The sequence below is a fragment of the Podarcis muralis genome, chromosome 14 (genome assembly GCF_964188315.1).
Source record: "Podarcis muralis chromosome 14, rPodMur119.hap1.1, whole genome shotgun sequence".
Lineage (NCBI taxonomy): Eukaryota > Metazoa > Chordata > Lepidosauria > Squamata > Lacertidae > Podarcis > Podarcis muralis.
Window position 1 is genome coordinate 13,675,682 of NC_135668.1, and position 24,591 is coordinate 13,700,272.

At 40.3% G+C, this 24,591-nt stretch overlaps 2 protein-coding genes across 6 annotated transcripts in view; one reads left to right on the forward strand and one right to left on the reverse strand.

Annotated features, from left to right (window-relative positions):
- Positions 1–1,581, forward strand: part of FGF7 (fibroblast growth factor 7) — a 43,597-nt gene extending 42,016 nt beyond the window's left edge. For both annotated transcript variants that reach the window (XM_028707269.2, XM_028707272.2), the window contains exon 4: positions 526–1,581. In XM_028707269.2, coding sequence (XP_028563102.1) covers positions 526–720 — 195 coding nt within the window. In that variant the 3' untranslated portion in view covers positions 721–1,581. The remainder of the gene's footprint in view (positions 1–525) is intronic.
- The window catches only part of FAM227B (family with sequence similarity 227 member B), a 110,441-nt gene that overhangs the window by 78,360 nt on the left and 7,490 nt on the right, over positions 1–24,591 (reverse strand). For 2 of the 4 annotated variants that reach the window (XM_028707257.2, XM_077918796.1), the window contains exons 4-10: positions 22,759–22,823; positions 21,663–21,707; positions 18,499–18,603; positions 13,385–13,483; positions 12,629–12,730; positions 10,861–10,987; positions 6,124–6,276 (exon numbers count right to left, since the gene is read on the reverse strand). In XM_028707257.2, the coding sequence (XP_028563090.2) occupies positions 6,124–6,276; positions 10,861–10,987; positions 12,629–12,730; positions 13,385–13,483; positions 18,499–18,603; positions 21,663–21,707; positions 22,759–22,823 (696 nt within the window). The remainder of the gene's footprint in view (positions 1–6,123; positions 6,277–10,860; positions 10,988–12,628; positions 12,731–13,384; positions 13,484–18,498; positions 18,604–21,662; positions 21,708–22,758; positions 22,824–24,591) is intronic. The other 2 variants (XM_077918798.1, XM_077918797.1) reach the window with 1 other exon arrangement.

The window sequence follows — 24,591 nt, forward strand, 5'->3', positions numbered from 1 at the left end:
GGGAGTGGGCGGGCTGGTGGGGCCCCCTAGATTTAGAGGCCCTAGGCTTCAGCCTACTTAGTCTATACATAAATCCGACACTCAGGCTTGCATGTCGTCCTCTGCAGCCATCCTTACAACTGTGCAGATATGCAGTTATCAAAAGAAATCTGTTTCTAAGATGGGGTACATTACAGTTTATAACAGATCATTATCTCATGACGGAGAACTGGGTCCACGAATTTTTTTAGGGATGTACATAATGCAATGTTAAGATGAGAACTGAAATCCTGAATGGACTCAGTTACAGCTTTCTTTCTTTTTTTTTACACTGAATCAGGATTTCACCCAAACATATCTGAGCATTTTTGCATTAATGAAAATCATTCCCCTTCACAACCATGCAAGAGATTTCCAAAACATTCCAATACATTTTAACAGATATAAATTGTTTAAACTGCACATTTAAAAGTCTGATGGTTTTTTATACGATACAATGAACAATTTCAGCGTTCATGTGACCTATTGTCTTTTTTTTTTTAACAGAAAGTATGCAATGAGGACTGCAACTTCATAGAATGGATTCAAGAAAACCATTATAATACATATGCTTCAGCAAACTGGACACACAAAGGGAAGGAGATGTATATTGCATTGAAACAGAATGGCGCCCCCAAGAGAGGTCAGAAAACAAGTAAAGAAGATATATCTTCCCAATTCCTTCCACGGCCAGCACCCTAATCACAAATCTATGGAGAACCAGTTCCAGCAAAATGTTTAATTTCATACGGGAACTGTTTGAAAGTGCAAGGAAGAGAAGCTGGAATACTACTGAAAAACTGAACAAGCTGGACTTGCGCATTTATGTTTATTTTTAAGAGACTGCCTTTAAAAAAATAAATGAAGATACACTACATCTGATTTAGTAACTAAAAGTTGTAAAAAATTGTAAAGAGTTGTACAATCCTCATGTTAGTATAAGAGTAGCTTTGCAGATTGTTAAGTTAAATTTACCCTTATGCATTAAGTCATGACTTGATTATCTGATGATATTTTATTTAAAATAAACCTATCTGCTTAATTAAACATGGCTGCTATAATAATAATGATGATAATAAAGCAGATGAAAATGTTATGTAAAATATGTCGGACTTGATGGCTGCTGGAATGAGTCTTCAGATGATCAAGTCAGTACTAAGCATGGAGGTGGAGCAGTATGGAATACTTTCCAGGAAAAATGTGTAAGTTTTAAAGTAATTTGAAATTGGATTTCTGCGGTATTCAGACAATAAAGCTAGTATGGAAGATGAAGGTTGCACCACTGCAATGTATTCATATATATTAGTAAGAATGCCTAACGCTGCTCTGAAAGATGTTACAAAAATAGTGTATATGAAATAATATTAATAAGGGAAATGTATTTCATCTCACTTTCCTCAAAATATCCTTTTCTATAACGATGAAGTAAAAATTCAGACATCATATGGGTTTTTATGTAACATAACCTATCTTTTTATATAATTTCTGTTAGGGTATATGGCTTGATTTTTTTTCACCTATTCATGCTTCTCCTGTTAAAGCATTAAACTTTATTTTAAGTTATAGTTGAACTTTATTAAGTTATTTAAGTTGATGTTATTTATAAAAAAACTTATTAAGCTGCGTCTGTTTCATATGCTTTTAATTCTAAAGAAGTAACAAAACAGTCTGTCTGAGCCACCTCCCCGCCCCCCCCTCCCCACCTTCTATGACCAGACACAATGTCTAGTACATAATACTCTTGCAAATGTGCACTGGATGGCAGACAAAAATGACAGCCTGCAGCCCTTCTTACGATGGAAGTCTCAAATAGAACTGCACCCAAATCCAAAAAAATCTAAAGCCATAGGGCTATGCACAAGGGGCTCTATTAAAAGACTGGACAAGGAACTTTTTGGAAAATGCTCTGCTTGCTGACTGACTCCGCCTCATGCTAAATAAACTAAGTGATATGATTGTTGCTTTTACAACTGAGCTGTGGGAGCATAGCCCGGCAGTTGTGCAAAGATGTAATCGAAATGGGGCATAGGGTTTTATCCACAGAGGGAGAAAACGACAACAGTTCCCGTTTTTTGCTACGCTATGATCCAGCTGTTCTTGGAATGCATTTAAATTGCCTCTGTTACAATATGGATATATAATAATATAATATAATATAATATAATATAATATAATATAATATAATATAATAATAATAATAATAATAATTTTCCATACTCTTTTCAGGAAATACTAAGGAGAGGACCCCAAAAAACTGACTGAAAGGCACTTCAAATCTAGATCTGAAATAATCTGCAAAAGACCAAATTCTGTTGCATGAAATTCTGTTGCAAAATTCGTTTGTTAGCACCACTTGAATCACCAGGGGAGGGGGTAACCAACCCCTTTGCTACCAGAGAAGCTGAATTGGCCAAAAGTAGGGGGAGTCAAGAGTTGGGCTTGTAGAAAGGCCTTTTACCTTTCTCTACACTGTTATTCATTGCCTTAAATGAGGGCATTTCTATTTGTAAGTATACGCACACAATAATATTCCTCTTTACACATTTAAATACACACACGTGGCTGGGAAAGAACTGAACACTGCATTTGTCAACACAACATTCATTAGAAAGAAAGAAAAATGTTTCAGCCACAGTGGGTTTCATTAGCCGATCAACTGAAGCTAGCCTTAAAATGCATACCAGAACACTTAAAATTAAACCCACAAGCATAACTGGGTTTTTTAAAACAAAATCCTTATTAAACAATTACATTTAAAAGCTATACAATCCAAAGGCTCTTAAGTCTCACTGACAGTTCTTTTTGTATTTTTAAATATTTCTTCTACGTTTGGTTTGGCAGGCGTAACACTAGGCTCTGTCTATCATCATAAATCAAGGAGAAGAAGAGTTTGTCTCGCTTATGATCCAAAATAAATACCAGGAGAACAGCATTCAATAGAATTTGCTGCAGCAATAGGTAGTGATGGCCACCAATTCAGAGTGTTTTACAGAGACAAACTCATGGGAGAGAAAGTAGTCATGATGTCTAAATACTATATTCAGAATCAGGGTCAGTATGCCTCTAAATACCAGCTGCTGGAGAATAATAGTGGGAACCATACGTTTCTCAGCTCAGTGGGACAAATATGTTTTCCCTACAATTTAATAACTATTCGGTTTCACACTATTATTTTTATAGTGGATATCAATATTCTAGTGCATGTTTCATAGCCTTGGGGGATAGCTCAGTTGGTAGAGCATGAGACTCGTGGCTTGAAGCCCCACGTTGGGCAAAATATTCCAGGAGTGCAGGGAGCTGAACTAGATTATCTTTGTAGTTTCTTCCAATTCTATGATAGTTACTTGACTATTAGAGTGACCATATTTCCCTCCAACATTTCTCTGATGAAAATAGGGACCTAAGGAAAAATTTGAAGTTCCAGGATCCAATCAGAAACCGGGACGGCTTCTCTAAATCAAGGACGTCCCTGGAAAATTGGGACACTTGGAGGGTCTGGAGTGATATTATACAGAATAAATTTAACAGTAATGGTGTTGCTTAGTAGGATCATATCAGAGCAAGCCCATATGAAAAATCTCTTAATCATACATTTTGGAGGCGTTACATAAAATCTTGGGCATGAGACATCCAGTCATGAAGGCATACATACCGTATTTTAAAGTATTTCTAATGCTTTAAAACATATGTCTTAAGCCCCCCCCCCCCCCCGAAAAATAAAGTCTTAAGCATGCAACAAAATTACCTACATATGAAGTCAAACTTTAAAGCCCTTGGCCCTGTAGTTAATCTAATAATACACTGGCTAAGGGTTGTTAACTTGCAAATCATAAGGCATTCCAAGTACTGAAATTTTATAACCACTTACATTCCTGTTCTAGAATAGGAGATTCTCTCCAATTTTATTTGGAACGTCAGTATTAACTCCCCATGGTCAGTCTACCCTGATTCACAAACATTCTGCTCAAAATGTTAGAAATGGAAGCGTTGTAGAGATATCATCAATACTCTTGAAAACAAAGAGCTGAGATAACAATGAGAAGAAATTGCTTAGTATTGCAGACCCAATCTCAGTGATTCCCTCCTCCAGGGAACAAAGGCGTAGCCTATGATAGTGGTAACCATCTGCAAAATAGCTTCCGGGTCATGTGGCCAGCATGACTAAGCCGCTTCTGGCAAACCAGAGCAGCGCATGGAAACGCTGTTTACCTTCCCGCCAGAGCGGTACCTATTTTTCTACTTGCACTTTGAGGTGCTTTCGAACTGCTAGGTTGGCAGGAGCAGGGACCAAGCAACGGGAGCTCACCCTGTCGCCGGGATTTGAACCGCCGACCTTCTGATCGGCAAGTCCTAGGCTCTGTGGTTTAACCCACAGCGCCACCCGCATCCCCACTTTACCCCGCTGCACCACTTTACCCCGCCCCAATATGTGATTAAGGATTCCACCCAATGCCTTATCCGCAAAAGTTGTGACTATTTGCTATTTGCAAAACCTCCAAACAGGGCCAATCTGTTAGCAGGCAAATTCATTTCCGGCTCGAAATACAGCAAACATGAACCATAGCAAGGTCAATAAGCGGTGCAAGGAAGAAAAGGCCAGCATACAAGATAAATATGGCAGGCGTTAAAGTACCCAAGTAAGGTCTGTTCATTGACCTAACAGCAGGGCCCAGCAGCCACCGGACTTCAACCAGTGGCAGGCTATTCCGGCCACCGTTGTGGCTGGCTGAGGAATTCCCCCAGTGGAGAGGCCTTTGTTCTGTGAGGCCAGGGGTCTGGTGTGACAGGCCACAACTACTGCCCACCCAGATTTGGGGTAAGTGGCCATTTCATAACAGAAAGAGAGAAACAAGCTTTTTATTTCGTGAAGAACATTCAAACTGGGATGCATTTCCTCCATCCAAACTTGAGACTGAAACAATTTCTAACTTATGCCTGGGGCAGAATATTTTGATCCCTGACCTACAGAGTTTGGCATATTACTGTACTCCTACTAAAGTTTTTTCTAGGAATTACCACCTGAGCAACAACATTATCAAATCTTTTGGAAACAGACAGCTATGGGAGGCACACTTTATATATCCTTTTTTCTGCACCTTGCAGGATTTGTATTGGCCATGTACATTCTGCTCCAAATTAAGGCGAATATTGCATGCTTTCACTAAGCTACAGCGATTCCTCCTTGTATATAAAGCAAATCTTACATGTGTAGAATACATTATAGCTCCCAACAGATTCTTAAACATGGTATTTCCAGACTCTATGCAAATGTTTGTTGCTTGTCATTATAAAATCTCAGACTGAAAAGATTGATTTTACAAAACCTTAGAAAAAGGGCCAGACAAGTTGTTGGGAGAAGGGTCTTGTAATTTTTGCGGTTCTTTTCCTTACTATACTTAGAACATGGATAGGATAATTAAGAGAGTGTTCTCAGTACATCTAAAAGATTATGTTGTGGCACAGGACAACAATGTCTCCATGGTACAGGGGTTGAATTTAGACATGTCAAAGATGCGTTTCAGTTAAACACGTTGTAAATTTAAACAGGGAAAACAGGCAGAGGAAAAATGGGACTCCACTGTGCCATCTGGTGGCACAATGCTATATTGCATGTACAACGCATATAAATCACTTTTTCTTTATCAGTCTAGCTGAGTCAAGAGTTTACGTTGTTTATGTTTTTAAAGGTTAAAACCACACTTCGATTTATGTAAAAAAAAAAATGTAATAGGGAATCAGTACAAACACTCATCTATTCACTGTCCCATCTTCTTAAGAAGTGGGGTAACTTGTACCAGGCACCACAAAGTTCCCAGATGTCTTCAACACCAGTCCTAAGCTGAACCCATCACAACAGCCTTGTCTCAACATAAATGATACTCAAAATCATTCCTTGCTGATATTGCATCCTGAACCCCATGGCTGGGGAGTAAGTATTCAACATTTTGTTCTGATTCCTCTGAAGCAACAATAAATTACAGGGTTCAAATTTATCCTTAAGATTTCTAATATCGATCTCTATTTCACTAATACGGCGGCCAATATTATGCCAGTATTCTGAAACAAACATTCAATAACTTTTTAAGTTCTTTGCCTGGTACTTACAAGTCTTTCCGATTGACCTTGTCTTAATCACAGAGTTTTCGAGTTTCAAACTAGATAACTTATGTAAGGAATCTGTTTTCTGCGTTTGTGTCAGGGGCGTTTCCAACCAGAATAAATTCCATTTCTTCCAAGCAGATTTTTGTGGTTTGAAACCTGCAAAGCATAAATTAATGTGTGTGTGTGTTTTAAAAAAAGAACCGACAAGAGCTTTTCAGTTCTTTTGTTACCAAAGAAAGACAGAAAGAAAGGCACATGTTTACTTCTTCGTATACACTGTATCTTCAGTGGTGGGAGGAAAAAATCCTTAAATAAGAGACACGGGGGAATGATTAATGGACTTCAATGTCTGTACACTAATGCGCAAAGCATGGGAAATAAACAAGATGAGCTTGAGCTCTTGGTACAGCAAACTAAATATGACATAATAGGCATCACTGAAACCTGGTGGGATAAGTCCCACGATTGGAATGTAATAATGGAGGGATACAAGCTATTTCAGAGAAACAGAGCAGACAAGAAAGGAGGAGGAGTGGCGTTATATGTCAGGGATGTGTATACCTGTGAAGAGATCCAAGATTTAGAACCTCAAAGCCAAAGTGAGAGCATTTGGGTCAAAATTAAGGGAGAGAAGAATAACAGAGACCTCATTGTGGGAGTTTACTATAGATCCCCAAGCCAAACGGAGGACATAGATGATGCCTTCCTGGAACAGATGGCCAAGCATGCAAAAGGAAGGGAGATAGTAGTAATGGGGGACTTCAATTACCCGGATATTTGTTGGATGTCAAACTCAGCCAAGAGCATAAGGTCAAACAGATTCCTCACTGGCCTTGCAGACAACTTCATTGTCCAGAAAGTGGGAGAAGCAACAAGAGGAACAGCCATTTTAGATCTGGTCCTAACCAATGCTGATGACCTGGTTAGTGGGGTAGAAGTGGAAGGATCATTAGGTGCGAGTGATCATGCTCTTCTGAAGTTTACTATACAGCGGAAAGGAGCAGCCAAGCATACTAGGACTCAATTTCTTGACTTTAAGAAAGCCGACTTCATAAAACTTAGGGAAGTGCTGGGTGAGATCCCATGGACGGTAATACTAAAAGGAAAGGGAGTTCATGATGGCTGGGAGTTTGTTAAGAGGGAGATAGTAAAAGCACAACTTCAGGCAATACCAATGAGATGGAAACATGGAAGGTGCCTAAAGAAGCCAGGGTGGCTATCTAAAGAACTTTTAACTGAGTTAAGATTAAAAAAGGATGTGTACAAAAAATGGAAAAGGGGGGAAACCACCAAAGAGGAATTCAAACAAATAACCAGCACATGTAGACACAAAGTCAGAAAAGCTAAAGCACAGAATGAACTCAGGCTTGCTAGAGAGGTTAAAAGCAACAAAAAAGGCTTTTATGGGTATGTCCGTAGCAAAAGGAAGAACAAAGAAAAAGTGGGGTCACTCAGAGGAGAAGATGGTGAAATGCAAACAGAGGACACAGAAAGGGCTGAACTCCTCAATGCCTTCTTTGCCTCAGTCTTCTCCGATAAAGAAAACAATGCCCGACCTGAAGAATTTGGAGCAAATGATTCAGCAGAGGAAACACAGCCCAGAATAACTAAGGAGATAGTACAAGAATACTTGGCTAGTTTAGATGTATTCAAGTCTCCAGGGCCAGATGAACTGCATCCAAGAGTATTAAAAGAACTGGCAGATGTGATCTCAGAACCACTGGCAGTCATCTTTGAGAATTCCTGGAGAACAGGCGAAGTCCCGGCAGACTGGAGGAGGGCAAATGTTGTCCCTATTTTCAAAAAGGGGAAAAGAGAGGACCCAAATAATTATCGCCCAGTCAGTCTGACATCAATACCAGGGAAGATTCTGGAGCAGATCATTAAGCAAACAGTCTGTGAGCACCTAGAAAGGAATGCTGTGATCACCAATAGTCAGCATGGATTTCTGAAAAATAAGTCATGTCAGACTAACCTGATCTCGTTTTTTGACAGAATTACAAGCCTGGTAGATGAAGGGAACGCAGTGGATGTAGCCTACCTTGATTTCAGCAAGGCATTCGACAAGGTGCCCCATGATATTCTTGTAAAGAAGCTGGTAAAATGCGGTCTTGACTATGCTACCACTCAGTGGATTTGTAACTGGCTGACTGACCGAACCCAAAGGGTGCTCATCAATGGTTCCTCTTCATCCTGGAGAAGAGTGACTAGTGGGGTGCCACAGGGTTCTGTCTTGGGCCCGGTCTTATTCAACATCTTTATCAACGACTTGGATGATGGACTCAAGGGCATCCTGATCAAATTTGCAGATGACACCAAACTGGGAGGGGTGGCTAACACCCCAGAGGACAGGATCACACTTCAAAACGACCTTGACAGATTAGAGAACTGGGCCAAAACAAACAAGATGAACTTTAACAGGGAGAAATGTAAAGTATTGCACTTGGGCAAAAAAAATGAGAGGCACAAATACAAGATGGGGGACACCTGGCTTGAGAGCAGTACATGTGAAAAGGATCTACGAGTCTTGGTTGACCACAAACTTGACATGAGCCAACAGTGTGACGCGGCAGCTAAAAAAGCCAATGCAATTCTGGGCTGCATCAATAGGAGTATAGCATCTAGATCAAGGGAAGTAATAGTGCCACTGTATTCTGCTCTGGTCAGACCTCACCTGGAGTACTGTGTCCAGTTCTGGGCACCACAGTTCAAGAAGGACACTGACAAACTGGAACGTGTCCAGAGGAGGGCAACCAAAATGGTCAAAGGCCTGGAAACGATGCCTTATGAGGAACGGCTTAGGGAGCTGGGCATGTTTAGCCTGGAGAAGAGGAGGTTAAGGGGTGATATGATAGCCATGTTCAAATATATAAAAGGATGTCATATAGAGGAGGGAGAAAGGTTGTTTTCTGCTGCTCCAGAGAAGCGGACACGGAGCAATGGAGCCAAACTACAAGAAAGAAGATTCCACCTAAACATTAGGAAGAACTTCCTGACAGTAAGAGCTGTTCGACAGTGGAATTTGCTGCCAAGGAGTGTGGTGGAGTCTCCTTCTTTGGAGGTCTTTAAGCAGAGGCTTGACAACCATATGTCAGGAGTGCTCTGATGGCGTTTCCTGCTTGGCAGGGGGTTGGACTCGATGGCCCTTGTGGTCTATTCCAACTCTATGATTCTATGATTCTATGATTCAACAGCCTGCTGCTTTGTTGGCAAACTGGGGTTTATTCTTCATTCATTTTCTTTCTAACATTCTTCATTTTCTTCCTGGAAACTGAGAACTAACATTCGATGGATATTTCTAAAGAAGAGGCATAATGCTTTATGTTGTCCTAGTTTTCTTAATTTTATCACTTTTCGCTGTAAATTATTCAGACATGAAATTAGTTGTCTTTGGTGGTGGATTATTTGTGTTCACAATAGGAACTAGAGAGGCTATCTTGCAAGTGTTATAACCACATAAGAATACATTTGATCACCATGGTTGTTATTTGAGGGGGGAATACACACTGAAATGTTCCTGGGGCAGCTCTCTAAAGCCTGCCCACTCTGAGAACTATAAAGCACATTTAGTAGTTCCTATCTGAGGAGGTCTACTTCATTCCATACTTGCAATTATTTTGAATGACAAGCATTATTTCAATGAGGATGTCATCATATCAGTAACTGGGGCGTAAGTTTTAGTTATTCAGTAACACTTGTACCATAAAATTATAAGCACAGCTGAAATTACATTTGGTACTTCCCAAGACAAATCCTTGATACGTGTTATACTCATGAAGTGCGAGTTTTAGCTGTGTCACTTTAACAGCATAATTCTAAGCATGTAAATTCCATTGAGCACAAAAGGATGGTACTCCCCAGGACTGCATTGTGACAAATTCTAAAGAGACAGTTGTGTTAATACAATAATAACACTGCCGCCCCACCATATACTGATTTGCCTATTCTTGTGAATGTAATATGTTTTTATTGTATTTAATTCTGAATTTTAAATTGCAACTTGCCCAAAAACCTGCCAGTGAAGGGCAGGTAATAAATTTAGCGATAACTAGTGAGAATAGTAATAAATAGTAGTAGTTGCTTGCAACAAAGAGCCCATAAAGTACTGGGACAAATCTACATATATAGCACTGAAGCTCATCACTTCAAATGTCACTAGGGCATCATAAGTTTCTAATAGCAAGTAGGAAGGGTCCACTTTTCATGAGGATCACAGTATTTGGAGAAGGGAGGTTTAAGCATTCCTTCCTCAGCTGTAATCCCACTGAAAATCCTCCCAGCATTAGTGTGTGTGTGTGTGTGTGTGTGTGTGTGTGTGTTGTTTCTGCAGATTTTACTGGGATTGGAGCTGAGGAAGGAACAGTTAAACCTCCCCTCCCCCACTATGTGCTGCTGTTTCAATGAAAACTGGGTTCCTCACCCCACTATTATATTTTCTTAAACCTTGATTAAGAATGATGTATTTAGCATGCTATTTACTTTGGTCCTTAAAGTCTGAATTGTTGTGGCATAAGCTCTCATCGACTTGAAAGTTTTCATTTGTAAAAACATGTATCGCAATAAATTTGGAAGGTGCCACAGGACTCATTGTTTTCATTATTAGAGTATTAGTGTTATTATTTTTTACTATTCTGTAGTACTGATGTTGACTGGGATAAAATGCTGAAGATATAAAGTTATGTAGAAAAGATCTTTCTGAAAAGTCCTAATACCATAAATTTCAAAGACAAATTATGGTACCTCTTATCCACTGAAAAACTAAATCCATTAGCTCCTCTTTAAATTCGTCAGTGAAACGAAGACGGGATTCAGGAAAAGCTTCACAAAAAGTAACATAGATGGCTTGTGACAAGCAGTCAGGGTACATCTGCCAAAGTACAAACAAAGCTAAATTTAAAACATTTAAAGTTGGCAGTGAGTAATATAAAGAATAAGCAAAGTATAGTTAATAACAAACTCAGACATTTAAACATAGCTGAATCATTATTTGTGGTGAAATGAATAGTTCTGCCAATGTGCGAAGTAAGTAAGCATGGCAGCTAGCTTAACATCTTGTGAAGCAATGTACAGATAATACTTTTTAGGTAAAGTAACAAATTGGGGGGTTACTATTGTACTATTTATCATCAAAAACTACGGAGAGCAAAAAAGCTTTATTATGGATATTATGTGATGTTTCCTTGTCTCCACAAGCAGCAGCCAAGGAGACAAAACCTGTGATACATGGTTTGGAAAACAATTTATTTTATTTTATTTTTGTTACAGTATTGTTGCACCATGTCAGAAGTGACACCAACTACCTTAAACATTATAGTAACAAAGAACCAAAAACTTAAAACTGAAATACGAAAGGGACAAAATATTTAGTACAGTTTGAAGGCAGTGGAAGAACCACATACACCAGAACGATGTACAGAGGAAGAAACAGAAGTAATGAAAATGCAATAAAGTACATGTAGCCCGAGTACAATACTTCAGGCCCATGCAGAGCGGGGGTGGGCAGCCAAGTATACTTGCCTTCAGCCTCAGAGGACTAAACTGGCTGGGGGCCCCCAACCAGGGACCAGCTGCTTTTGTTTGAGTTTATAACTTTATTGTAACAAGACGCCCAGTCCAGACCTCAAGACAAGCTCTGCAAGAACCTGTGATAATTACACATTATCACGTACGTGCCATATTTCCCAAGCCTGTATATAATACATTATTTTTCCAGCAACGTTACCTGGGGGTAGTGAGGTGATAGTACCCACACATCCCATAAAGTGTAGGTTGGACCTTAGACAATGGCTGAGGATGCAGTCACTGGCACCAGTATAAAGAGTGACCATATAAGGGCTTGAAGGCAAAACATAGGAGGAGCAGCTAAAGGATCTGGGTATCTTCTTCTCCGAAAAGAGTTTAAGAGGCAGCATGATAGTGTACAGAATAAGGATATACAGGGTGAGTCCTTTAAAAGAGGCCCTGTGGATACAGAGTACACATGTTCCATGGGGCCTCTTTTAAAAGTAGAAGTATATAGTTATACTTTTAAGTACAGTGGTGCCTCGCAAGACGAAATTAATTCGTTCCGCGAGTTTTGTCGTCTTGCGATTTTTTTCGTCTTGCGAAGCACGGTGTCGGGAAAGTTTTGGAAAAGCTTCAAAAATCACCAAAGTCTTTAAAAACCTCAAAAAAGGCTACCACACCGCGTTCTATGAGTTGCTCCTCGAAGTCAAGTCGCAACTGTATTAACGGTGTTAAGAAAAAGGAAACAAACTTGCAAGACATTTCCGTCTTGCGAAGCAAGCCCATAGGGAAAATCGTCTTGCGAAGCAGCCCAAAAAACAAAAAACCCTTTCGTCTAGCGAGTTTTTTGTCTTGCGAGGCATTCGTCTTGCGAGGCACCACTGTACTTAAAAGTATAAGTATATACTTCTTGCGAGGTACCACTGTATACAGAATAAGGATGCCAAAGGGATGCATTCTGGGGCAACAATCACGATTGAAAAATACCTATTAGTGTCTTTACCTGAAAGAAAGGATCTTTTATGAAACTGGGAGTACTCAAGAGAAGCGCCACAAAGCTGTCTGATATTCTGTCAAAAAGGTGGTCCTGTTCAGCTTGATCAGGCTTGAAATAAATCAGAAAAAAGGTATTATTAGAATTATATTTCATTGCTTCACTTAGCACTGATTTTAAGCACAGGTGGTAGAAATAATGTATGAATTAACGGGAACTTCAGAGTGATCATGATTGTGATTTTGGAGCTAAAAAGGTTACATGACATAGGAAACTAACTCTCTCTCTCTCTCTCTCTCTCTCTCTCTGTGTGTGTGTGTGTGTGTGTGTGTGTGTGTGTTTTGTGTGTGAGAGAGAGTGAAAGAGAAGTGGAATTTTTGTAGTTAATGTTGTACCTACTCCAAGTTGCTTGCTTTCACTCTTTGTTGCACTGATAATCCAAACAATGGCTTATATCTCATATATGAAAAGCCCAGGCATGACATAAGGGTTATAGCATTTGCACACACCTTGGGTGTCAGATTTAAGCACTCTAGTATGGGTTATTTACCCCACAAATGCAACACTCTTTCAGGGTTATTATCACTCTGTGTGGGACTTATTCTGTTTGTCTTTCAATACAAATCAGTCAAAGGGAAGCAGTTATTTAACACAGAAGTCCATGTATGTGAGCACAGATTCATTCATGATCAAGAAATTTTATATATTCCAATTATGTTTTTTTAATTTGGATAAGAATGAAAATAAAGCTCTGTGTCTTCATACCTTGAACTTGTGAAGAAACCACCACCAAAAGCAATCCTGTAAAATTGCAAGGGATGCTTCAGAGATAAACAATTTCTTCAGAATTTTTGTATCCACTCCCTGTTAAAAAAATATGAAAAAACATAATTACAACAAAGTGATGAACAATACCTTTTTTTATGCAGTCCCAAACATATATACTTCAAAGGGAGTGCCCCTGATTAAAGCATGATGTTTTTCCAATATGGTGTTGTTGAGCATCACAGTCTTGACTGATAATCAATTTGATATTGTTGTAAGTTTGGGGAGAGAGAGAGAAAGAGAGAGAGAGAGAGAGAGAGAGAGAGAGAGAGAGAGAGAGAGAGACCCCTCTAATCCCTGCCCCACTCCCTCAACAGAAAAAACCAGTGTTGAGAGTAGAGTTGGGAAGTGATGAGAGCCAGAGGAAAAATCAGCAAACTGGAAAGAGTAAGAGTCATGTTCGATTTCTGTTTGAATCTAAGGCTGTGGCTATGGGAGAAACAAGACTCTTTGGTGGTGTTAATGCTATGAACCCATCGTAGGCTCAGGTTTTATATATGTGTAAATAAACCATATATCATAGACACCACAGTCTCTGCTGTACCTCATTCCAAAGGAAACATGAACTCTGGGTAAGTGCCTGGAGCTGACCATAAGCTGAGCATTTCCATTCTATAGATCCTTATTTGATATCTTGCACCACCTGGAGATTGAGGTGGTGTGCAACAATATATTAAAGATATGAAGTTCAAACTCCTTTTTAAAATGGAAAATGCAACCCCAGGAGGTTACAATTGTGAGAACAGAAGCAAGAAGGCGGGATGTATAACTACTTTCTTAATCTTTTTGTTATGTTGAATACTGAGTTGAATAGGATCCAAAAGGCAGCAGTCTGATTGGTCCTAGTACAATAGGACTCAGAATGCAGCAGTCTGATTGGTCCTAGAACAACAGGATTCAGAATGCAGCAGTCTGATTGGTCCTAAAACAATAGGGTCCAGAATGCAGCAGTCTGACTGGTCCACAGGAGCCACCCAATCCAGCTCCAGGGAGATGTGAATCCGCAACCAGATTGGCCTATAGGTGAATCCCGGAATTAGCCAATCACGTGGGGCCCATTGTGTAAATAATGTATATAAAGCAGATTTTCTGGGGGAACATTCCATTCCTCCTCACCACTATGAGCTGAATAAAGAGCATGAAATCCACTCTCGACTCTGAGTATATTTCACCTTTCAACACCAGCCACTTCTCACCCAAACTGAACCCTGAGTTGCTCTTCATAAACATGCATCAGGAACCATGCATGGGGTGGTGGGGTGGTGAACACACTGTGGGGGAAGGACTTTGACAAGAAAAACAGCTGGCAAGGAAGTTGTTAAGAAGCTTCTTCTGCTCCACTCCAAATTGCTGCTCCCTAAAGCTGCTTTTCATTTTGAAAAAAAAAGTAGGGGATTTGTAACATACATCTATATGCTTGCCCAATCCAACTACTGTTATAAACAATTAAGCATACAATCCTATGCATGTCTACCTACGGGACCGCCTCTCCTGGTATGCCCCACGGAGGACCTTAAGGTCCATAAATAGCAACACCCTAGAGGTCCCGGGCACTAAGGAAGTTAGATTAGCCTCAACCAGAGCCAGGGCTTTTTCAACACTGGCTCCTTCCTGGTGGAACACTCTGTCTCATGAGACCAGGGCCCTGCAGGATCTGATTTCTTTCCGCAGGGCCTGTAAAGACAGAGTTGTTCCGCCTGGCCTTTGGCTTGGAGTCAATTTGATTCCCTCTCCCTCTTTCTTTTTTCCTTTCTCCTCCTGTGATGAGGCTGCATTTTAATGTTTCAATGTTGTATTTTAATTTTAAGTTGTATTAATTCAACTTGTTTTTATTATTGCTTGTTAGCTGCCCTTGGCTGGGAAGGGCGGGATATAAATAATAATTATTATTATTATTATTACTCAGAAGTAAGCACCGCTTACCAAGGGCACTTTTTTAAATCCAAAAAAGGAGTCAACGTTTGACCTGCGTTGCTACAATTGCTATACTTGGTGTGGAGGACAGCCCAAAACAGGATCCCTTCCAAACCGCCTGGGGTGGTGGGAGTCTGAAGCATCACGATCCTACAATTAGGTCCCACGATGTAAAAATAAGGAAGTGGTCATGCAAATCGACTGTAACCTTTTGAAAGGATCTTGGTGGACTTGTGATGAAAAACAAGGCATCTGACAGGCCTAGGCAAATGTCACTGCATTATTTATACTCAAGTCATGCTTTGGAAAATTATTTTTACGGCATTGAACTTAAGAAATTATAGTTCATTATGTCCTTTGCTATGCATCCACAAGATTATTTGTCACTCCGCAGCTGCAACCTTATATAACCCTTTAAAAACTGACCCCAAATAATTGCTTGGGTCAGTATTCATTTTCTCAATAGCAACCAATCATTTTATGCTCTGCAATCACATAACTTTTTATAGGATTATAAAAATTGGCCTTGATTGTTGGTATTAAATTTAAAACCTTCCATTTGGATTTTTAGATCCTAATTAATTTTTGGCTTCTTAAAGACAGTATTTGCAAACGCAAGTCTGGCACAATCTATAAGAATATCTGTTAGACCAAAATAATAATATTAGCTCAAATGGGTTAAAGTCATTATCCCCCCCCCCCCCCAAAAAATCTGGTTCTTCTCATACTTTATACTACTTGGCCTTGAACAAATGACAAGAAATGAATAATGGCTGCAATAAATAAACCTGACACCTTGTCAAAATGTGTAAATTCAAGGAAAAATGCAAATCCATAAAATGACATTATGCTATAAACATGCAGTAATTATCTTAAACTAACATTTACTGCCTGCTTCAAAAATATTAATAGAGAAAAGAAAAAGGGATGATTTAAAGTAACAGCTGTACAGCAAAAATAATTTAGATATATTCAAATAGTATTAATGTGAAAGTAACAGCCAGGGTAATATATTTCTTTGGACCAAAAAAAATGTCAAAAAGTACTGAGAAAGCTTCAAAATTTTCCATACTTCTTCAGTTTGAATGTTATACAGTGTTGTACAAAAGTACCCCCCCCCCCAAAAAAGTGAGAAGCCTAATCTGCAAATTTTAAGGTGGAAGTGCATATATTATGCAGATTTATGATACAATTCTATTCCCAACATTCCTGGGAGCAGGTATGTATAGAATTGCACTGCAAAATAGGTTTTGCAAACAGATCTCAGATTGTGTTGAACCAAGGATTACTGGGACCAAAGAGGAAGGGCTGATCCCCTTTGAAAGCACAATTTCTGTTCTGGGTTTGGAGATATAGACTCACAGATCAGTAAGGATGGCAGCCCTTGCAACTGCTAAGCCTAAGCAATGGTGCTGATCACCATTCTGGAAACAATGAGCAATTGAGAACAAACATAATGGTTGCCATACCCTTAACAAATAACTGCTGCTTGAACGGTGTTTATGGTATCCAACTGATTGGTAGGTGTATGCACAACGCCCAAGCTCCATATATAGTTACAGGTACTGGATAGGGTTGTTTTGTTGTTTGTTTGTTTAACATGTTGCAGTATCTTTTTCTTTTGCAGATGTAGAGCCCCAATTAAAGGGTGATGATAAAAATGTTTTATTTGTTTTTTAGCTACTGCTGATTTTAATCATTTTTTCAGTATTTTTAAATGCCAGTTTTAACCAGTTTACTGACCATTTTAATGTAAACTACCTAGAGCTTTTCTTATTATCAAGCAATATATATTTTTACAAACAAATGCTTGTAAGCATTGTTCTCCCCTCCCTTATAAAGCTGGAAAACAACCAGGGAGGGGACGACGTTACAATTCTAAAACATTTTCAGATTTACAATGTTAATATGCCTACTAATGAAAAGTTTAAAATACCACATATGAACTTACTAAAAGAACAAAGACATTCCAAGGATTAATTATTATGTTTCATCAAATGCTGCTTCTTCTTTAATCACAGAATAATATATTATCAGAGGCTGGAGCACTTCCATTTCCAATAATACACAAAATGTTACTTGGATTGAAGGCTATGTCCTTTCTGTCATGAAGTCACTAAAGTATCACAGGAACAGTTCTCCAAACTTATATTCTCCAAGCAGGTAGCACACAAGAGCATACCAAAAAGTCTATCAGCAGGCCCAAGAGTTTGTGTTCTTTGGGAGGCCAAGCTAGCAAAATACTTATAGCAACTGGGAGATGGATCTGGCAACCAGCCAGCCCAGTCATGTGCTCCTGTTTAACAAGGCTCAATTAACAACAGCTGCTCTGCTGAACAATCAATTCATGACACTTTCCTCACTTGTTAATAAAATGGAGTGAATTAATCACTCTGCATATTATGTTTAATGCTATCTGAAATTTATCATTATTTGCAAAAAGAAAATGGAATACATCTTGCTAAGGGAGGTACAGAAGGATGTATAGCAGCAGAAGACCCAAACTATAATAGTGGGAGACATAAAATGCATTTTATGTGGATTTTAACAGTGGACAATAGAATTTCATATGATGTAATTGGCTTCTTAAGGGACGCGGGTGGCGCTGTGGGTAAAACCTCAGCACCTAGGACTTGCCGATCGCATGGTCGGCGGTTCGAATCCCCGCAGCGGGGTGAGCTCCCGTCATTCGGTCCCAGCTCCTGCCCACCTAGCAGTTCAAAAGCACAATTAAGTGCAAGTAGATAAATAGGTACCGCTTTCTAGCGGGAAGGTAAACGGCGTTCCGTGCGCTGCTCTGGTGCCGGTTCGCCGGAGCAGCTTCGTCATGCTGGCCACGTGACCCGGAAGTGTCTGCGGACAGCGCTGGCTCCCGGCCTCTAGATAGGATGAGCGCACAACCCTAGAGTCTGTCAAGACTGGCCCGTACAGGCAGGGGTACCTTTACCTTTACTAATTGGCTTCTTACTTACTTGAATGTATAATATGTCTCAAGTATGTCATGGAATCTTAAAAGAACTGTTAACATTTTTTTTCTTGCTTCAGATATAAACCACATATCAAAATTGATCTACCTTAAGCTCTAAAAATATTTTACATCAGCAAGTTTTGCTACCTAAACTGAAATACAAAGTTTATACCTTGAAGGTTTGGACTTTAAGAACTGAATCCCAGAGTTGTGCGGGTTCTAGATGATTTGGTAGTTTCATGACTTTCATTGGCTTGAAACCAGGGAACTTGTAATTCTAAAATGAAAAAGAAAATCCACATTAATAACTATGCTTCTAATTGTTTATCTCAGAAAAATGTGCTAGTTCTGAAACTTGGTATCAGTAAGTTACATGAAGTTTACATTTAAAAAAAGCAAGCTCAGAACTATCCACTTTTTTAAGACAAAAGCAGCTATGTTCAGGCTACAATGTGAAACCTCTTTATTTTAGGTAATAATCAGAGAATCTGTTGGTTGTTCTGTGACTTTTTCGGCTATAGCTTCTATGCTGATGATTCTCATTAAGTTATAAATGCAAATTTTCTGTAAAATAAAAGAAACAAAAAAGGAGCTATATAGGATCCTGATCAATATGGAGACTCTGGCACCCAAAGGTTGAACCCTCTTCTTCCAGTGATAAAGGTAAAGGTAAAGGGACCGCTGACCATTAGGTCCAGTCGTGGCCGACTCTGGGTTGCGCCGCTCATCTCGCTTTATTGGCCAAGGGAGCTGGCGTACAGCTTCCGGGTCATGTGGCCAGCATGACTAAGCCGCTTCTGGCGAACCAGAGCAGCGCACGGAAATGCCATTTACCTTCCCGCAAGAGTGGGACCTATTTATCTACTTGCATTTTTACGTACTTCCGAACTGCTAGGTTGGCAGGAACAGGGACCAAGCAACGGGAGCTCACCCCGTCGTGTGGATTCGAACCGCCGACCTTCTGATGGGCAAGTCCTAGGCTCTGTGGTTTAACCCACAGCGCCACCCGCGTCCCTTCTTCCAGTGATACTTTCCTGCTAAAAATCCTCCCCCAGCAGCAATTTGCCCCAAAGCAGCTAAGGAGAAGGCAATGGAATGGATGCTGCAGAATTAATCCAAATATCAAGTGGGCTGCTTTTTCTGGGGGGAAGAAAGACAGCAGTAAATTCTCACCATTATTATTTAAAAGGTTATGTGTATGTTTAACATAATGTTAAATTTAACCCCATGTAATAGTTAACAATCAGGAGTGATTTATAAAAGACTGTCTCCTCCTCCACCCCGAAATTATGTGCAAGATCAACTGTCCTATGATAAAGAGCCAGGAGAAAGACAAAAGCACCACCACATTTCTGATCCTGAGTCAGCTCACAGTTGTCCCTTCTACTGCTTCTCTCCCCTAGTTTCAGAGGAATTAAACATTCTCCTTGTGCAAGAAGCTTCATGTTTGTTTATATGCAGTGCAATTTTTCTAGGAAAAGAGGTGTCGGAACGCACAATGAACACTTCGTACCTATGGGACCACCTCTCCTGGTATGTCCCACAGAGGGCTTTACGGTCTTCAATCAAAAACACCTTGGAGGTCCCGGGCCACAGAGAGGTTAGGCTGGCCTCAATCAGAGCCAGGGCTTTCTCGGCTGTGGCTCCGATCTGGTGGAACACTCTGTCACAAGAGACTAGGGCCCTGCGGGACTTGACATCTTTCCGCAGGGCCTGCAAGACAGAGCTGTTCCACCAGGCCTTTGGCTAAGGCACAGCCTGACCTCCTCCTTTGGTAATTCTTCACCAAACTCTAGTCCAATGGTTGCCATCAATTTGATTTGAACTGATTTTATAATGAATTGTTTTTAGAATGCTGTATTTTATTGTTGTTAGCCGCTTTGAGCCCGGCTTCGGCTGGGGAGGGTGGGATATAAATAAATTTTTATTATTATTTTTATTATTCCCTTGTTCCCTTATAATGGCAAAGGCACCTACCTGAGAGGTGCCAGAACTGAGTTCCTGCAAGTTCTGGCTGAAAAAAAAGCTCTGTTTATATGTATTTAATGGATCTGACATATTTTATGAGTGCTGTGAGCTGCTTTAGGCAGTCTGGTCTAAAAGGAGAATGCAAATTTAACAGATGAAGAGGGGGAAACAATTATTCTTCAGGGGCCCTTTTGATAGCTCCACTGCCCTCAGAAGTTTGTGAGGTTGTGATCCATGAGAGATAGAGCGTGGAAATTACTGGTGTTGGTTTATCCATCCTAAGTCCAAAGTGGAAATCAATCCAATTAATATAATTGGTATTTGCTGTTGTTGCTTTCAGTCCACATATGATACATCTACAATCCTATGGTTCTATCGTAACAGATTAGGTGTTTTCGTCATTTGCACTCCATTTTCTGTGCACAGAAACGAGTGAGGTGGAATAACATAATGACAGCTTAATTTTATTTTTGTAAACTGCTATGAGGTTTTTTTTTTTTACAATCAAGTGGCTAGAGCAACCCCAGTCAGATGGGCAGGGTACAATTATTATTATTATTATTATTATTATTATTATTATTAGTATTAGTATTAGTATTAATGAATTTATGACATAAATAAATTTTATGAAATAGTAATTCACATAATTATGTAAATTACAAACGTTATGTAATTTCACCACAGTTGACAGCAAGATTACAACGCAGTTTCTGGTGGAATGCAAACAGCGCTGCATGTCACGAAAAGAGAGCAGAATGGAAATACTTACTGCCACCTAGATTTGGGGGGGGGCGCCATTTGCTGCACAGCGCAGCTCAAGGCTGAAACAGGGTCCACACGCATGGCCGGGGGGAGGGAGGGGCACACTGCCTCCTGGCTGCGCATTTTCCTGGCACAACCTTCCCCCCTCAGCCATTCAGGAGGGGGCTGAGCAGTGGACAGAGACCTGGGCGGTAACTGGACTGCCTTCTTCCTTTAAAGGGGAACGGTGCCCAGCTTCTTGCCCCATGTGGACCCAATTGTCATTGGATCACCCACCCTCCCTCCCATTTTGTTATGTGTATGTGCTTCAGCCCAGTGGTGAGCGGGCTGAACTGGCACAGATATTGCTATAGATTATTTGCTTGCCATATTCGGGGCCAGGAAGGAACATTCCTGCAGACAAATTGGCCCATCTGCAGGTTTTCGCCTGACTCACAACAAATGTCATAGCACCCCTTCCAAGACACAGCACTGTCAGGAATGTCACACGTGACCCATGTCAAGGGGGGCCCCTACATGCTAGGGGGTTAGACTAGATGACCCTTAGGGTCTCTTCCAACTCTACAATCCTATGATTGACTTCTGCAGCATATTTGGTACAATTACCTCAACTCTTTTAGAACTTGTGTGGTCTATGGTATCTGCAGCAATCTGAAATACATTTTAAACAAAAGCATTGTGTCAGTATGCTAAATGCACTGAGTGGTAAAGGTACTATCAATATTTTGTGGCAAAAATAATAATTGCTGAAAATATATGAAGAAAAGAAATGCTGTGAAATTTGAAATTATCTGCTATAAAAAAGGTGGATTCTCTAGGCAGTGTTGTTACCTGTGTGGACGTATAAAATTACTCAAGGCCTAATTTTACTTGGAGCCAGGTGAGAGAATTAGTGATGATCAGAGAAGCACACATAACTAGCGTCTGGCGGCATCTACACTATAAACATATCAGAGCTGATGTTGAATACAGTGCTAATTGTGTTAAAGTTGTACAGTTCTGAATACGAGCAAATTTTCCCACTTCATTTCTTGAGCCACTACAAAAAAAGCATGCATAGGCATATGTTAAGTAAGATGTCTACCTGCTGCAAAGTTACTAGTGTCTGTAAATTAAGAATGAGGAGGCTGTAGCCCTTCAATTGTCACTGGATTCCAACCAGTGCAACATCTGGTTTCACATACCTGCTGCACATGCAGTAGGTGGTGGTGACATGGTGAAAACATACTGGGGTAGCAGAATGGACTGTATCATCAAAGGTGGAGGGTGAGAAAATCACAGTTCTGAATGCACCTCTGTGTAACAAAGCACTTTGCAATCAAGAGCTAGCACAGCCAGAGCAAAAGTCAGTACTTTCTCTGATATGTTCCTTTTTTTTTAATATGCAGGAAGCATCAGACCCCCAGTGGAAGTCTGAAATGGGAGTCCATTCTACCACCTCATTATGCTGATATTATAGCCCAAAATGTTACATCAGTTTTCCGCCAGTTTAACTGTCATGTCCCACAGTGATCTATGGAATTTGTGTTTGGTGAGGTTGCTGAGAATTTTGTTTAAAGAGCCCTCTCTGGCAAGTAAAATATAATCATTTCTGCACTTGTTTCAGGGATACTAGTGAGGTGATTCAATTTCAGGAACGTTATCAGCTGGCAGCTCCTAATGAGTAAAATGGGGTGTATGTATTAACCAACGAGTACAATACCTGCACTTTCTTCTTTTTCTTCTTCTTCCTTGGCAAACTGCTTGTTGATTCAGAAAGACAAGTGTCTTGAAAGGAAGAAAGTATGAAGAATTTAGAATGTATCACTAATTTTCAATTTCATGAAACAAATACAGATTTTGGCCATAACTGCATTTTCAAATATGTGTAGTATAGAAATCTTGGTTCACTGAAATGACTAGCCAGTGATCTGGGAACTGAGCTAGATTCCTGACTTATGCTAACTGCCTTACCTATATGTATATACAGTGGTACCTCGGGTTACATACGCTTCAGGTTACATACGCTTCAGGTTACAGACTCCGCTAACCCAGAAATTGTGCTTCAGGTTAAGAACTTTGCTTCAGGATGAGAACAGAAATTGTGCTCCGGCGGCGCAGCGGCAGCAGGAGGCCCCATTAACTAAAGTGGTGCTTCAGGTTAAGAACAGTTTCAGGTTAAGTATGGAGCTCCGGAACAAATTAAGTACTTAACCCGAGGTACCACTGTAGTAGCTTTTAACAGCTGGACCACAGACCCACTTTCAGTACACAATTGTAGAATACTTCCTACAACCACAAATTCAAATTCTTGCATACATTTACTCAGCAGTAAGTTCCACTGAATGAACCTGTTCCGTAGTAAATGTGTTTGTAATGAAGTCTAAATGTCTCCTAAATTGTTTTTAAGGAAAGGTGGGGTACTTCAGGGAGTAATGCTAATGACTAGAGTAAAACACCACTCATATTTTTTGGGGGGAAATTTTTTAGATGAGATGTAAACATGCTTTGAAAAATCCCTTTGGCTATTAAGGAAAATATATCTCTATTGGTGTAAGCCAGGCTTCACTTCTTGAGCCTAATGTTCTGGGCAGTAAATGTTGTCTAAATATTACCAGAGGATAAGGTAAGGTAAAGGTAAAGGTAAAGGTACCCCTGCCCGTGCGGGTCCCTGAGGATAAGGAGCTTGTGTTAATTAGCTGAGTAATGTCAGGATGTGTGTGTCATCAACAACAGTTTGGTGAATTACAACAGTTTATTATGTAATGATCCACTGTGTAGTTTTCTGCATTTAATTTCCCTCTGATCTCACTATTTACAAATATATCTATATCTATATAATACTTCATGCATCTGTTAAAGTGGACTGAAGTCAATGAAAGCTTCTATTTATTTTAAGGTGCTGCAAGACTCAATATAGTTGCATTCAATGTAGCACTAGCGGGGACGCGGGTGGCGCTGTGGGTAAAAGCCTCAGCACCTAGGGCTTGCCGATCCAAAGGTCGTCGGTTCGAATCCCCGCGGCGGGGTGCGCTCCCGTTGCTCGGTCCCAGCGCCTGCCAACCTAGCAGTTCGAAAGCACCCCCGGGTGCAAGTAGATAAATAGGGACCGCTTACTGGCGGGAAGGTAAACGGCGTTTCCGTGTGCTGCGCTGGCTCGCCAGATGCAGCTTGTCACGCTGGCCACGTGACCCGGAAGTGTCTCTGGACAGCGCTGGCCCCCGGCCTCTTGAGTGAGATGGGCGCACAACCCTAGAGTCTGTCAAGACTGGCCCGTACGGGCAGGGGTACCTTTACCTTTTTTTAATGTAGCACTAAGTGAGTCATTTAGCAGTATACCTGTTCCACTGGCAAAATTTGCCAGCGTAATGTTGCACGAGAGAATGCATAAGCTGGTTGCTGGTAACTTTGTTGTGCAATAGGTATAATATGTTGTGCAACTGTCACATTGGCTTCCTCTGTTGCACAACATTAAAACTCACCTGTCCACTAGCACTAGACCCCTTACACTACCATAGAGAGAATATTGTGAAACATTCTTTTGTTTTGCTCCAAG